Genomic DNA, 17,163 nt, shown 5'->3' on the forward strand with positions numbered 1-17,163 from the left:
GTCCATCAGCCTCCCTAGCATCAAGAAATCCATGGCCACTATATGTAAAGGGGCTTTGGGCCTGTATTGGGACCATTGGGGCTCTAGCTTGTTTCCTGGATTTAACCCCTTTGCAATCCTGCTATTTTTTGCAAAAACGCCTAAAAAAACATACCCAAAGTAAATTGCATACTGTTCTTGAAGTATTTGGAGTATATGCATGGTTTTGATGTCTTTTGAAAGATGTCTTTTGTTTGTAAACAGTTGCCTGCAGATGACTAATAATGGGGAGCTATTAGCTGAAAAACATTTTGGGATCATAGCATGAAGCCTTACAAAGCTTTACCAAGCAAATTTGATTACAATATCTTAGAAAATGTCTCTTTTTCACATGTTTATCCAAGTTTATGTCTAGGCGGCTTTCTATAAAGGGCACTTGGAGACACCAAATGGCCCTTCGTAACCATTGACATAAAATGCTGTTTTTCTTGAATGCTTCAATGTACAATCATATTTTTGGGCTCTAATGAAAGGTTACATTTAGAGCTACTCTATTTCATGTCCAAATTCACTGTCAATAATTGCTGACACATAGTAAATGAAGCATAAACACTTTATAGTGTTGAAAAAACTATATTCTTGAAACTATACTTGTAAAAATAAAGATACAAAACAAGTTCTATAGTAATAAAATACTTTTAATATTAGAAAAAACACAATCTAAATATATAAATGTATATGAAAAACTATTTAGAAATTTTACAATAATATTACAGATTATTGGCAACATGCCACTCGTTATTACAATCACGGCTTTTCAAAAAGCACAAAGGCTCATCACATGAAGAACATTTTACAGTAGTCTTTGCATGGCAGTGCCTGCACCTTAGACGACCTGTGGTGCTGTCTCCACTATGCAAAGGCTTGTGATGTGCTCTGTGTGAAGTGGGCGATGGAGCGGGTATGTCAGCAGCCACTGCCAGCAACTAACTAGTGTCTCACTAAATGCCTTCTGGTGCATTGGCACCTCCCCTTTACCTTTAGTTATATGCTTGTAAATCAGGAAGGCATTCACATTGGCAATGTCTAAGAAATGATAAAAAAGGCCTTTACCACTTCTGGCTTTTGTGGATCACCTTATAATAGCTGATTAGGGCATTGAAAAGGTCCACTCCACCCATGCACCTGTATGGACAGATAAGACAACATTGAGGCACATATTTTTTTCATTTATAATCTATATTCTACTATTTTTCTTGCATAAAGTAACGCAGAAGCACACACACAGACACACACACACACACACACACACACACACGCAAATACGGGCACAAATACCTGTGAATGAGCGCATCCAAACACACTCGTGCATGAGATCACCAAAAACGCACAAGATATCACAACACGCACCCAAACAAAGCTCTATTTTACTTGCATAAAGTAACGCAAAAGCACACACAGACACACCCGCAAATACGGGCACAAATACCTGTGCATGAGCGCATACAAACACACACGAGCTCACCAAACACGCACCCAAACACAAACCTCAGTACCAACAGTAAAATATGTTTTATAATACAATAAAACAGAAACACTTACTTGTCGAGAGTGAAGTCTCCCCCATCCAAAATATCTCTTCCTGCTACCGAGTCGACGGCGGAAACGCTCTCTTCGTCTGAAACGTCTTCCTCCAACAAATCACTTTCACGCCTGGCACTGCTCGACAACTTCTTCAAGTGAAAAGTTTCTTTTACTTGCTCTTTTCGACATTGTAAAACTTTTTAGACGCTCAATGCTTTCCTAGCACAGTGCTAGCAGCGTTAGCGCGCGGCCGCGAGTCACTACTGGGGATTTACGCACAGAGCGCAACCCAACGAATGATTGTTTGTGCACGGCCAATCGGGTTACAGGTTGAATCTTTTTAGTCAAGCGGCATATCATTGTTTTCAGATACGCCCGTCATTTGCAAACTCTGACGCGACAGGATCGATCTATTGTCAATCAAATAGAGGACGGTCCCATCCACGCTCCTGGGCGTTCCTTGTGCATTCCTCCCTGTTGTCACCTATGAGAAGCACCTATTCGCTCAAATGAGGTGTCAATCAAAAGGGCAGAGTTCAGCGGCCATTTTGACATGAACAAATCTGCAATGTTTACAAGTGAATAGACGCTACACGACCGAATGCGTCGGAGATTTGGTAGCTTTGTTGGCTGTTTGTAAATGATACTACTATGTTCCTTGGATGTTTATTGACATATACATGTGCTGTGGACTAAATATTTCACTGAATTGGATTTACTGGACCCTTCAGAGTGTAACTACACCGTTTTTGTTGGAATTTTATGGATCTTTGGACTACAAGAAGGCGTTATAGGTCAGTTTACTCATTTTCATACCCTGTTTGTAAGCTGGTTTTTTGGTTGTTGGTTGTTTGACAAACACTCTGATTGCACTGAGTGTGTTGACTGTACCTTAAAATGGTTTACATCGTTCGAATCACAAGAATCTCAGCTTTTTAGTGATATATGATATGCTTAGGTTTGTCTTTTTTAAGTTGTTGTTTTTCCCAATGTTATCAACCAAAACACACGCAGTGTACCGCCGACGGTACATCGGATTCGGATCAGGTTAAACAAGGTACAGCGAGGACAGGCTTGAATGAACTCACTTACGGATGCCTCCAATCCGGGCCAATAGAAGTGCCTCCGTAGCAGGGACGCTGTGTTTTCCTGCCCCAGGTGTCCCAACTGGGCATGATTGGCCATCAGCAGAGCGTGCACCTGACCTTCGGGTACTACCAGTTGACAGATCTCCTCTCCCAGTTTCGGGTCCCTGAGGATACTACAGATAACTCCATCTTTCAACCGGAGCCCCGTCCACTGTCCTAGTAGCTTGCGCACCACTCCGTTCTGAACTTGCCTCTCCTCCCGGGTTGGCCCTTTGTCCTGTGTCAGCCAATGGCTCAGTTTCCTCAGCCCATCGTCTCCTCCCTGTCGCTCTCTCCACCGTTGGGGGTCCCATCCCCAACTCATTGGCACAGCCTCTCGTTGGCCTCCTGGAGCCTCCACAATGCCCACTGTACAAACCTCTTCCTGTTCTATCGATGGCCCTTGTTGCCCTCCCAAGTTCTCTGCTTCTGGCAGTCGCGACAAAGCGTCCGCGTTTGTGTGCTCTCGTCCAGGGCGATATTGAAGCTGGTAGTCATAATTGGCTAGTTGGGCTACCCACCGCTGTTCCACAGCCCCCAACTTGGCCGTCTGTAAATCAACAAGAGGGTTGTTGTCGGTAACCACCTGAACTTTTGTGCCCCACAGATAGTCCTTGAACTTCTCACTGAGCGGCCATTTCAACGCCAACAACTCCAGCTTGAAAGAGCTATAGTTGGAATAATTTCTCAGCTTGGTGAAGGCTCCGACTAGCGTATGCGATTACCCTCTCCACTCCCTGTTGCCGCTGGGCCAGCACTGCCCCTAGCCCAAAGTTACTGGCATCGGTGTATAGACGAGCACTGAGGAGCAGGCCAGAAATTGTTTTTGCTTAGTTTCTTCTTTTTTTTTCTGAAATGAATCACATTTTTGAGTGCCTAAACATGCTCAAAAACTCATGAAACTTTGCACACACATCAGAAGTGACGAAATTTTACATGTGGTATAGGCCTCAGATGTGGGCATGTAGAAATGACTCGATAGCGCCACCTGCATAATTTCAAGAGAACAGCCCTCCCACTACAAAAAATTTACAGATATGAAATTTGGTAGGGTCATCTATCACATCAAGACCGTAAAAAAGCTCTAAACCCCAAAGGAAGTCGGACATTTTGAATTTTCGCTGTAATTTCTGTGCAAATTTTGCCATTTCCAGGCTTCGTACTTTAACAAACTCCTCCTAGAGATTTCATCAGATCATCATCATATTTGATTGATCTCATCTAAAGGCCTTTGCAATGTTCAATTGCGGAGATCTTGACTTTTCGTTCGAGGATGTGTCCCTGGCGGCCTGACAAATTTCGGCCTGACAAAACAGGATGTTGTTCTAACTCAGGCATACAATGTCCAATCTGCCCCACGCTTCACATGTTTGGTAAATGGTAAATGGACTGCATTTATATAGCGCTTTCATAGACCAATGGCCATCCAAAGCGCTTTACATATTGCCTCACATTCACCCATTCACGCACACATTCATACACCGACGGCGGTGTCAGCCATGCAAGGCGCCATCCAGCTCGTCGGGAGCAGCTGGGGTTAGGTGTCTTGCTCAAGGACACCTCGACACTTGGTCAGGTGGAGCCGGGGATTGAACCACCAACCTTCCGATTTGTAGACAACCTACATGAACCACTCGACCACTGCCGCCCCATGTTTGATAAGGGTCTCGGCCTAACACATTACCATGCCAATTTTCAGTTACAGTCATAGCGCCACCTAGAGGCAGCAGGAAAGGACATGTTTTACGCTATGATTTACTGCTCTTAAAGATTTAATCAAATCATCATCATATTTGGTCAGAATGATCTTAAGCCCTTTGCAGTGATAAATTGCGAAGATCTTGACTTTTCGTTGAAGGGCGTGTCTATGGCGGCCTGGCAAAGTGTGATGTTTCACCATGAAACAGGAAGCTGTTGTAATTCAGGCCTACATTGTCCGATCTGCCTCTGACTTCACATGTTTGATTAGGGTCTTGGCCTGAACACATCAACATGGCAATATTTAAATACAGTCATAGCGCCACCTAGAGGCAGCAGGAAATACCATGTTTTAAGCTGTGACTTACTGCTTTTAGAGATTTACCCATATCAACATCATATTTCATCAGTTTAATCTCAAGACCTTTTGTGATGATAAAAAGCGACGACCTTGACTTTTCGTTAAAGGGCGTGTGTGCGTGGTGACCCGCAAAGGATCGCTACATGAATCGCATTCTTGACAGCCTAAACAAGCTTAAAAAATCATGAAACATTGCACACGTCAAATGTTTCAAAACTTTTAATTTTATATAGGCTTCAGAACTGGGGGTATAAATATGGCTTTATAGCGCCACCTACAAAAATTCAAGAGAGCAGCCATCACGCTACGTTAAACAGACAGATATGAAATGTGGTAGGATCATGAATCACCCCAAGACCTACAAGACACAGGAAGTCTGCCATTTTTTATTTTCTCTGTAATTTGAGTACAAATTTGACCCTTTCTGGGCTTCGTACTTTAACAAACTCCTCCTAGAGATTTTATCAGATCATCATCATATTTGGTCAGTTTCATCTAAAGGCCTTTTCGATGCTAAATTGCAAAGATCTTGACATTTCGATGAAGGGTGGCTCCGTGGCGGCCTGCCAAATTTCTGTGTTTCACAATGAAAGAGGAAGTTGTTCTAACTCAAGCTTAAAATGTCCAATCTGACCTCCGCTTCACATGTTTGATAAGAGTCCTGGCCTGAACACATCAAGATTGCAATATTCAGTAAAAGGTATAGCACCACCTGCTGGCAGCAGAAAATGCCATGTTTTACACTGTGATTTCCTGCTCAGAGAAATATATTCAAATCATCATCATATTTGCTCACTCTAAACTTAAGGTCTTCACAATAATAAATTGTAAAGATCTTATACAGTATTGTTCAAAATAATAGCAGTACAATGTGACTAACCAGAATAATCAAGGTTTTTAGTATATTTTTTATTGCTACGTGGCAAACAAGTTACCAGTAGGTTCAGTAGATTCTCAGAAAACAAACAAGACCCAGCATTCATGATATGCACGCTCTTAAGGCTGTGCAATTGGGCAATTAGTTGAAAGGGGTGTGTTCAAAAAAATAGCAGTGTCTACCTTTGACTGTACAAACTCAAAACTATTTTGTACAAACATTTTTTTTCTGTGAATCACTAAACTAATATTTAGTTGTATGACCACAGTTTTTTAAAACTGCTTGACATCTGTGTGGCATGGAGTCAACCAACTTGTGGCACCTCTCAGCTGTTATTCCACTCCATGATTCTTTGACAACATTCCACAATTCATTCACATTTCTTGGTTTTGCTTCAGAAACAGCATTTTTGATATCACCCCACAAGTTCTCAATTGGATTAAGGTCTGGGGATTGGGCTGGCCACTCCATAACATTAATTTTGTTGGTTTGGAACCAAGACTTTGCCTGTTTACTAGTGTGTTTTGGGTCATTGTCTTGTTGAAACAACCATTTCAAGGGCATGTCCTCTTCAGCATAGGGCAACATGACCTCTTCAAGTATTTTAACATATGCAAACTGATCCATGATCCCTGGTATGCGATAAATAGGCCCAACAGCATAGTAGGAGAAACATGCCCATATCATGATGCTTGCACCTCCATGCTTCACTGTCTTCACTGTGTACTGTGGCTTGAATTCAGAGTTTGGGGGTCGTCTCACAAACTGCCTGTCAGTGTTAATTTCGTTGACGAAGACGATGACGAAAAATATTCGTCAACAAACCTTTTTCACGGACGAAAACTAAATAAAAACTAAATAAAATCATATATGATGACTAAGACTGTAACGAAATTTAACTGACACTTTAGTGAACGAATAAAAATAAGACGAAAATGTTAGGGAGGGACGAAGGGAGAAGAGATCCAATCAGAGCTTCTCATTTTGTGGGACAGTTGTGGGACAGTTGGGAGTACTTCGACTCGCCTGAAAAGTCCGCTCCCCTTCTCACTCTCATAATGGGAGAGGATGGGTGTTACTGCGCCGAGTCGAAGTACTCCCATAAGTGCTATTACGCCATACAATGTAGCTCCTCTTTTAAATCCGCTTAGAAAAGCGCTACGTTTTATTTTGTACCACCAAACTTGCTCGTATAACTACTCGTCTTAAATAGGAAAAACGTTGATGTGTTTGGTCACTTCTAACTGTATCTTTAAATGGTACCATTGAATGAATGGGGCTAAGCTAAATGCTATCGAAGCGTCGCAGCGCGCTCGCACACAGATGATAGAGGGATGTATCAACAATTCTTAGTTAAGGTAATAACATATTTTAATATTGAAAATGAGTAGACTATTCCTTTAATAAACGGATAACACGTGGGGTCATGTAAACGCGTAAATTGGTTTTCTTTAATCGGGGAAAGCCCATAAACGGCGTAAGCAAAAACCGATCGGCACAGGTAGTTTTTTGCTCATTACGCCGATTTCGCGTGGCTTGTAAACTCACGGTTTTGTCCATGTGCGCATGTCTCCGCATATGAAAGATAAACGTCACACGCGGAAGTAAGCTCAAAGTAAACGCATAAAAGTCTCCGCTTGACTAAAGCAGTTGGCAGAGAAACTGTTAAAATAGCAGCTCATGTTACATTTACAGGTTCTGCAGACAGGAGAAGAGATACAACAGTACAAGACAGATATGCCGTTGACTTTTTGAACGACTATTGTGTACTATAGGTGGTGACGTCACTGCCTGCGAGAAAACTGATAATTCTGCAAGTCCGATGTAAACGCAGTTGTCTGCATAGGCGGCTTATTGATTTGCATGTAAACGCATGAAAACAGTTTTCTGTAATAAGCAGATTTTTGATAGTCATCCGCTTATGCTGTGCATGTAAACGTACTCAATGGCTGAGTTTATTTTATTTGAAGCAAAATTGAAAGGCATCTTATTTTTGTAAATTTGTTTGATTTATTATCTTAGCCCATCACTATAACAGGTTTCAGTACAATCCACTTGCACTCATATATGTTTTATTTACATTACACTTAACAATTGACATCATTGGGTATTTGGGATGTATTCTTCATCAAAGTTGGTGTTTAGTCCACATTCTTTTAAATGAGTATTTATCCTGTAAAAGGAATGAAATTGAGTTTTTAATACACATTTTTTGTACACTCGTCATCATTTTGGTAGGACAATATCAAAAATAGGACATGTAAATACTCACAACCATCTGTCCTCTCCAGTTCACTTTTTCGGAAGTCAGGCACCGTTACCGTGGCACTGCCAGTGGAGGCGGTTGCAGGATCCTCAACACCTGATCTCAGATCTGTTTTCCAAGTCTCCAAAAGTCCAGTGGCATCTATTGAAAACAAATATCAACAACAATTCAAAATTGTGTTGTACTGAAGATATTAGCAAACTGTTGGATGTACACAACATATTAAAAGCAAACCTTTAAGAGAGAGGAGAAAGATTACATCATCTCCTTTAATAAAGGTTCGACTCTTCATGTGCTCATGTGAGATGAAAATGCTGGTGCCAATACCTGGCCCTCGGTAGTATGAGTTACCATCTCCATCAGTGACCAGACTTCCCACTTTTCGTGGGTTATCCCAGACATAATCCACCTTACCCATGGCTGCATAAGAGAAGATACTGTTTGAAATCCCAACACAGGCACCTTTTTTAGTCACAAAAATGTAATCTTACAATCAGTGGAGGTCTTGGTTGGATCTGTAGTGACCATCATGAGGTTATTCATGCGTTTTTGGATGTCCGGATTTTGCTCCATCATCTCCATTGAAGCTTGCCGCCATGGACATGGCCATTGGAGATTGTCATCATGTGGTCCCGAGGTCAAGTGTAAGTAGATTGCCATTTTATCTGGACTATCGGTCCTGCCATTAATGTACAAATTAATCTGGAATGAGTAACCTTCCCTGGACAGGATGGGTGGGCTATAGATTCTAGAACCGACGGGGGTTGTAGCGAGAAGTTTGCTAAAGTTACGAATACGCCAAATGTGATGAGGACACTGTGTCTCCGAGAGGTTGATGTCATCCAGAGACAGACCGCCTTTTGATGCGTCACGTCCTTTAACCCCCTCAAACACCACTCTGAATTTATGAGAGACATCTAGAGACACATGGTACAGCTCCCAGGAATGTTGAAGTCCACCTGAATAGTAAAAAATTATGCATTACCCATAATGCACATATGTAGGTTAAATATTTGTGACATTGTTTGTAAAATCCAGGCTAAAGTTAGGAGATTTTGGACTTCAAAGTTTGATTTCACTCATTAATTTCTATCTTTAAAAAAGGCCTTATTCAGACAATATTAAATATATTGAGGTTATTTTTTTGACAGAGTGTTCTTTATATTTTGTTTTCTATAGAAAACAGTAAATCACATAAATGACTTAAGATGGGTTTTCACAGATAGGGTCACATATATTCATAAACTGTAAACAATTATGCTTGTGGTGTATTTAAGATTATTACCACTAATCTTTTGAATAAATCTCAGGTCTCCTTTGGGGTTATCATCTGTATATTCTCGCACCCAGATGTTTAGGTGGTCATCAGCGGCCCCGCTGTTGTAATGATAGAACTGCAGGCACTGGAAGCCTCTTTTGGGATAAAAGAAACGACTCTCCAGGTAAGCCTTGTAGCGAATTTGCGGGAGGAGGGAAATAACGTTATTTGAAACACTATGAACCTCCGACCGAAGCACTACGGGGATTCCCAAGGGAATCTTAGATTTTAGCTCAAAGGGAATATTATGTATAATTAACTGTAATTAATTATACAAGTTTATCAGGCTTTACCTGGCGTAGCAGAATTAATAATAACAATTAATTAATATGTTCGTCCACCGAAGACATATATCCATAATCGTATATTAACGTCTAAGAATTGTTAATTTCATGGCCTTTAAAATTAACCTTCTCACTGATATACAGTGCTACTCGCAGCGTGTAGCTGGATCAAAAGGCAGAATTAGTGACTTTACTTTCGTGAGCATTGAACACAGAAACAATTCAATTGTGAAAATGCAAACCGGTTTATTAACTATAAAATGAAGTACACATAACGACTAACTAAACATACACACATACAATAACATAAAACATAGATGAGAAAGAAAAGATTGAAAGAGCTAGAGAGAGAGAGTAAAAGATTGGCAAAGCACTATTGCTTAACATCTGCACAAACCATCGGAAAATCTCTAAGTAGCGCCTTAATTTTATAAGGGGTAAAGCTTAAACATCAGCGAGTAAAACAAGTTTATACTTGCATTTGGCTCTTTGTGTTTTCGTTGCGAAGTTTCTGCTGCACGCGGTGCGAGCAAGGAGAGAGAGAGAGAGAAAGTCCAGGTGCGTCCATGTAAGATGAAGGAGTCCGTTAAGTTGTTTCGTAGGGCGGATTGGTCCGCGTGGTTTTCCGAACTCTAGCGCAAAGTGCAAGCCAGGAAGACTGTCCCGAAGAAAGACAGGGCTCAGAGAAAAGATGATGAATCCGAGGGACTCTGGTTGAGTCTCAGCGAGTTTCCAAACTGCGCTGACGGGTTACCTGGGTAACCGGGCGACTGGGCGCTCATGAGTGAACTAAGCCACTGACTGAGATACTGAGTGAATCAGCGATTGAGAGATTGAGCGAACTGAGCAAATGAGCCATGATGGCTTGGGCGATAGGCCGTTTTGACCTTTCACACGCCCAGCCCATTTTGGGTGTCCGACCAATGTGTGAAGTGTTCGGTCGCGCGGGGAAACAAGCCTTTGTTCTTTCAGACCTCACATTTGCGTAATTGCATAATGATAAAACTTTGTTTCCATAACTCTTCGAATCGATACTAAATGACATTGATGCGGCTTATGGTAATATGATACATAGAAATGATTGGGAAATAAAGAGTAGATTAATTTGATACTAGACAAGACATGGGTTTAAGATCACGTTGAATAATAATTTCATACCTAAGATATGAACCATGCTACAGTGAACAAAATCTAACTAAAGTGTTAACACACAGTTACATCACACATACATGATCATGCAGTAAAGGGATATAACATATATATACATTTAAACAGCTCCTTGTGATCTTTGAATGTGGTTTCATCACAGACATACAGTCTGCGCCCCCTGTTGTGTCTCTGGCGATATTCGTTTGAACGGCTCTGATGGAATTCCTTTGAACGTCCTTTTACGACGGCATTTGTTTTAATTGTTGCCCACTTTACAGCCTTGATAGGTGATAGAGGAGACAGGGTTATCTAAAGTCACAATTTTAGGGCTGTTTACGATCCAGACGCCAAATGGCCTCAATCTGACTCCGAGCCATCTGTTACATATCCCCCCTTCATGGCCACCAGGGTCTTGAGAGACTTTGGTGGGCGATGGTTCAATAGGCGATGGTTGGACAGGTCATTTGGTCTGGATGGCAGGTGTATCTTAATTTTCTGCAGCGCTTCGGGGTGCCTGCAGAGGGGTGATTTCGATGAGGTTGGGCTCTTGCTCGGCTTGTGTGTCTTGCTTCCCACGGTTCCGCTTGAAGGCTTGAGGGACGGCAGCTGTGCACTTGTTCACTGTTTCCTGCATCCCGCTGACTCTTCGGTACAGGATGAAAGTGAGGCCAAGAGTAAGGGCGTATCCTACTCCTGTGGAGAGGCACAGTACCGTGTCAGCGGCGGTCCAGGCTCGGACAACAGGGAGGCTGTGCATAGCTGGCATGCGAGCAAGTGCCTGGAGGGCAGTGTCGATGGGCGTGACATCAATTAGTTGGGTCCCCCCTTCTGCAATCCTCATCTCCAATTCAGAGTCTAAAGTGAAGTTGTGGTCCCTGAAGAAAGTTGAAAATTCCAGTTCGGTGTGGTACTCCTCACTGGGAAGGTGATAGAGTGCGAGTTCATCGATGTGAAGAATCACACCTTTTGGAACTTGGATCCACATCATCTGGTTTGGTAGACTGATGCGGGTGGCTGTGTCGTGTTGGTCGTAGGTCAAAGTGGCCGTGCTGGCTGGGGTGTTGACCAGCCATCGGTCACCTACGATTTCAGCTTGGGTGTTAGTGACCTCGGCTCGTGGTTCAGCCGAGGCAGGACAACGAGAGTCAATCTTCATGGGCCGCAGCCCACAGATGCCGTCAGTGTTGTCCTGAAGGAAAGGTTTGCTGGGGCAGAGATAATTAATGTCTTTAGTGAGGCTGCACATGTGCAGGTTTGGTGCAAGGTACAGCTGTTTATTGCTGTCATGGTAAGCCACCACAGTGGGGGTGCGTATTCTGATGTGGGTGTTTCCCTGCCAGAAGCCAACATTGACAATGTCTTTGAGTCTGTAGATGTTGTGTGACTCGATGATTGGCAGGTTTACCAGAAAAGCAAGTTCGCCTTGTTCAGGGGCTATGCCTAGTGGAATTGCGCTACCTAGGGAGTAGGCCAGATGTGCCTGCAGGGTGTTTGTTGGGCCTGCAGTGGCAGAGGATAAAATGGTCTGTACCAGGCTTAGGGGTACCAGGCAGGGTGGAATGGCTGCTGCGGCAGCTCCGAGTAGGGCTCCCAGGAACCGCTTGGGACGCTTGGTTTGTCCGCCTAGACCTGCCTGTGTGACAGTCATCTTCTGAAGTTGGTACAGCACGTGTTTGATGTCAGCCTCTGCGTGAAACATAGCGTTCTGCGCCCATCGTTCTCCTGCCCAACTGGTTTCTGGTGCTGATGCTGTGTAGTGTGCTCTGTAGACGTCACGGGGGTTGAGTTGGACATAGACCTTTTGGCTATGTGTTCTGCAGTTCGTGATCAGGAGTCCAGGTTGCTCTTTAAGGACGATGCCTGAGGCGGGACCCGGCGACACGATTTCAGGTTGCGACCATCCCCCCTGTAGGCTGATGTACAGAACAGTAATCCACAGCAGCATCCTGGTGACAGAGAGGGAGAGAGGGAAGGAACAATAGGTGAGCGCTACAGGTCCTTGTTTGGTCAGGACAGTTCTCTTTCTTTTCATAAACGGCTGTTCCTTAGGTGGCAGAGTTCTAGTGCTGAGGCAGTCTGGAGGAAGTTTGGCCTGGTTAGTGCTCGTCCCCCCTTTACTGTCATGCCACCATGTTGAGTGTCTCTTGACTTGGTTCTGGTGGACCCATTTGGAAATTGGTTCCTTCTGACTCCCGCCCATCCTGATCTGGTATGCAATGGGGGAGAGTTTGTCCACAATCTCATGAGGTCCTGTCCAGTGTGGCAGAAATTTCTTTGACAGCCGACGGTGAGCTGTCTGAATTGGCGGGGCGAAACTGTAGTACCAGATCTTGGTCGTTCGAAAAGCGAAGGTTGTTCCCGGATGAAGTTCATCCAGATACTGGTGAGTGGTGTCATTGGGTGCTGGAAAGCATTCTGCCAACTTTGTGAATTTGCAGATGACCGTGAGAAAGTGTTTGTTGCCCCTCGTTGGCCTGGGTGATGGTCCAACCCAGTCTATCTGGAGGTCTGACACTGGAAAGTTGACACCTCTTTTTTGAAGTGGTGCTCCATGGTTTGGCTTAGCCGGTTGGAACTGGCAGCAAACCAGACATTTCTTGATGTGTTCTGCTACATCGTGCTGCATTCCAGGCCAGTATGCCACCTGTTTCAGTGTTTCATAAGTGGCTTTTGTGCGGTGGTGTGCGGCACATGCTGTGTCATGCGCATACATTAGTATGACCCCCCTATGGTCCTGAGGAACCACAAGCGCAGGTGTAGTGCGGTCATCAGGGACATACCCGAGGATGTTGTGTTGTATGCGCAGCAGGTGCCTGACATCGTTGAGACGTTTGCGGGTTGGAGCAGCAGACAGGTCAGAGTTTGTGATAGGGTAGGTGGAGGGGTCTGAGAGGTGGTTTAACATAGCTTGGGTAGCGATGTTAAAGGCTTGTAGTTTCTGATGATCTGCATCATCCTGCATGGCATCTGCATCTTTTAAATTTTGTTGAACTTGTGTGTCAAGTCCTGGGTATGGCTCTGAGTCTTTGGCTGGATGCAGAGTGCAGAGCAGTGAACTTTTGAAGTTTAGGTCTGAGACGAAGTTCCCGCGGCTGGCTGGGGGGTCGTCCATGACCTGTGTGACCTGGCAGTTTACCTCAGATGATCTGGCTGATTGAAAGGGTAAAGGTTCTCGCACTTGAGCCCAAATTTTTAACTGTTTAAAGTCCATTAAGGGTTCAAAGCGGTCTAGCAGGTCTTTGCCAATGAGGAGAGGGTATGAGTCCATTGGTGAGATGTACACAGGGTGTATGATGCTCATAGGACCGATCGTCAGGTGGATGGGAATCACCTGTTGCAGTTGAACTTCAGTCTGGCTGTAAGACTGCACATTCAGCATACACCTTTGGGGTTTAAGGGTCAAATTTTGGGCCTTAGCTCTGTTCTGGAGTCTGGTGAAAAGCTGGGATGACATCAGCGTTAGGTCAGCTCCGGTGTCGACGAGGGCTTCTAGTTCAACCTCATTTTCCAAGGTGATGGATAGATATAGCTTTTTAGCTTCTCCTCTTTCGATCAGGTTTCCCAGGAGGCTTGGTACTGGGGCTGTTGTATTAATGGGAAGGCAGTTAAGGCTGGTTTCCTGTGACTCTGTAGGGAAAGAGACACTTAACACAGCACTCTCTGGTACTTGCAGGCTTTGATTGGTTGGTGTTTGAGATATTGTTTGTATGCCAAAGTCTTTGAATAAGGAGTCGGGTTTGTCTTCGTGGTCCTCCTTGTGGGGCCTCTTTTGGATTAACTCCTTCAATATTCTCAGAATCTCTGCTGTCTCAGACGTGTCTGTGTCACACTGTTTCGGGGGTAGTTCAGACTTAGATTTGCTCTGTGTGTATCGAGACTGATCTCTCTGTTGACTGTTACCAGTATTTGATCTGCCAGGTGCAGGACGGTTACCTCTAGGTCGTCGGCCAGGTTCCCACGAGCCGCCACCCTTCTGGTTGTCTGATGAGTTTGGCCGGCTCCATGACCTCTCGGCGCGTCCCATTTGGTGCTTGGGACGAGCCCCTACATGGCCGTACCATTCCTGGCTGGCTGTAAAGTCTCTTGACCCTCTTGGCCCTCTGTTGAAAGGTCTTTCACTGTGGCGCTGTCGTGCGCCCTCCAGTGGTAGTTCAGGGTACAGTTCAAAGACAGGGAGAATGACAGGGTTTTTAACAGTCTTTTCAGAGGCCGCTCTTTGTTTACCATAAGCTTTCTGGGCCAAGTCCCGCAGCTGTCTGGTTGTCATCGTGCGAGGGCAGGCCATAACCCCTAAGTGTTGGCTTACTGTGAAGTGAAGATTTCGCAGGAAAAGGGTCCTGAAGTTGAAGTCCTCCTCCATTCCTGGCTCATTCCGTGAGCCAAAGTAAGCTCGCCTGAGTCTGTTGTAGTAGGCCTGTGGAGTTTCGTTTCGGCTCTGTTTGAGGTCCATCGCCGTAACAAGTCCTTGTTCTGACTCTGGATCCGAAAACTCTTCTATTAAAGCCTTTTGCAGCTGCTCGTAATCCATCTTGACGTTTTCTGGCTGCCGGTCAAGGAAACTCCTCACTTCACGACTGGAAGTAACCCGTAGCAGATACAGTTTGTCTCTTGTGGTTACATTTGGCAGTGTTTGCAAATAAAAGTCAATGTCCTGCAGGTAAGAGTGGATATCATGGCCACCTGCAGGCTCTGGGGTAAATGTTGGGATATTTCTAGCCAGCTTGTCGAGGTCTTTGGGTGCCACGCCGGGCATGTCTGCAGGTGACCTCGGGAAATTTGTCTGTCCCCACCCCCATGTGGTAGTGAGAGGTTCGGGGATGCTGGCTGATGTCTTTAACAGTGGGCTCCCGCCCCCCTTTTCAACAGAAAAGCTTTGGTGGGGGGGTGCAGGCTCACTGGTTGAATGAAAGGGAAAGGTTGCTTTTTCCCTTACTTGTTCAGCTTGCAGTTTATATGCATAAATGAGTTCTCTTTGGGCGGAGTCAAGGTCGTCCCTAGCCTGGTCTCGTTGCTGGGCCAAAGCTCGACCTTCATCTCGAGACGCTCGCAGGTGATTCTCACAGGCCTTCAGCTTGGCATCACGTTCCTTCAGTTCTGCCTTTGCTCTCACCAGAAGATGTTCAGCCTGCTGGAGCTTTCCAGACAGCTCTTCTCTGGCTGTCTTTTCCTGTTGCTCCTTGTGCTCTGTGTCTGTGCAGAGTTTTGACAAGGCCTCTTGGAGTTGTCCAATCTTGTCCTTTAGCCTCCAGTGTTCCTCCTCCGTCGATGGGTGTTGATCCTCTAATCCCTGTGTCAGCTGATCTAGATGATTCTGCGCGTTCTCCTGATTCCTCCGTGCCTCTGCTGCTTGGAGCTGTAGAGCTGCTGCATCCTGTTCCAGTTGGGCGATGTTCCTTTCGCCCAGTTTAAGCTGGATGATGAGGTTGTGAGCGATGGCACCTGTGATCTTGGCTATATCCTTGTGACTGTAGCTCCTCGTTGGGTCGTGGGCTATGAACTTGTCCAGGGTGCCGTCGAGTTGCTCTCTTTCCAAGTGTTGCAGTTCATTGGCGAGGTTGGGCAGGAGTTCAGATGTCACAGCGCTGAGCCAGGCCTCTAGCTGGTCCCAGTGGTTGACAGGGCTTGGTAATCTGGACATGTTGACACACTGGTAGAAGAGAAAACACAAAGAGCCAATGCGAGTCCGCACAGTTCAGCGAGCTACGGCAATAAAATATATATATATGTGGGCTATAAGCTTATTATCAGGGCCTTTCTCCGGCGGCACAGATAATCAGTGTGGGGAAATAAGGGAAAAATTTTAGTAATTTGTCGCTTTGTTAAAACCTATAGGTCGCCTTGGACATTTGGTTATTCGAGCGTATTACTAATGAATTCTCCTAATGGTTTGTGCAGTTTTGCTCTTTCACCCAAAATAAAGTGAATCAAAATAATTAAAATTAATTAATTATAATGATAAAAATAAAATAAAACATAAAGCAAGGTTGCTGGAAATGAAATGAAACAGGAAAGGGAAAAGAGAGGAAAAACAAATAAATGATAATAAAAAAAAAAAAATAATAATAAAAAAAAAAAAAATAATAATAAAATAAACTGAAAATGTGAATTGAGACAGCCAACAGACGAAGTCCTAAGGCTGGGGGAATGAAGAGGATAGGAGGTGGAAAAAGGGGTTTCCTGTTTCAGCTTAGCAGGTTCTCTACCCTAAATTTGATGACAGGGCCTTACAGGGAGAGGGCACTATGGAGTCATGCGAGTTAGGGGAGTGGCTTAGCTAGATTGGCTGAGTTAGACCCAACCTGATAGGGATCTGGTGCCTCTAGTGGCTACAGAGGGGAGAAAAGTGCATCTCTTTTACACCAACACTTGTTGACTATTTAAAACAACCCAGGGTGGAACACAGAGACAAGGCGCTTCCCTGAGCACGCAGCCAAGAGTGCCGGGCCTTCTGCCCTCCCCACCTCGATCGCTCAACAGTCACACCCTTCACACCGCCGGGCCGCACTCAAAGGTGTCACCC

General features: G+C 44.5%; 1 protein-coding gene and 1 long non-coding RNA gene across 6 annotated transcripts in view; one reads left to right on the forward strand and one right to left on the reverse strand.

Moving 5' to 3' along the window:
• Positions 1-17,163, reverse strand: part of mep1ba (meprin A subunit beta a) — a 107,598-nt gene that overhangs the window by 51,701 nt on the left and 38,734 nt on the right. The window contains exons 16-17 of one of the 5 annotated variants that reach the window (XM_073855900.1): positions 9,178-9,340; positions 8,335-8,851 (exon numbers count right to left, since the gene is read on the reverse strand). The exons of the other annotated variants lie outside the window; for them this stretch is intronic. Coding sequence (XP_073712001.1) covers positions 8,364-8,851; positions 9,178-9,340 — 651 coding nt within the window. The 3' untranslated portion in view covers positions 8,335-8,363. Of the gene's footprint in view, positions 1-8,334; positions 8,852-9,177; positions 9,341-17,163 lie in introns of those variants that run through there. 5 annotated transcript variants of the gene reach the window in all.
• LOC141350556 (uncharacterized) overlaps positions 9,205-17,163 on the forward strand; it is a 40,506-nt gene continuing 32,547 nt past the window's right edge. The window contains exon 1 of the long non-coding RNA XR_012358615.1: positions 9,205-9,334. This is a non-coding gene — a long non-coding RNA (uncharacterized lncRNA). The remainder of the gene's footprint in view (positions 9,335-17,163) is intronic.

The sequence above is a fragment of the Misgurnus anguillicaudatus genome, chromosome 18 (genome assembly GCF_027580225.2).
Source record: "Misgurnus anguillicaudatus chromosome 18, ASM2758022v2, whole genome shotgun sequence".
Lineage (NCBI taxonomy): Eukaryota > Metazoa > Chordata > Actinopteri > Cypriniformes > Cobitidae > Misgurnus > Misgurnus anguillicaudatus.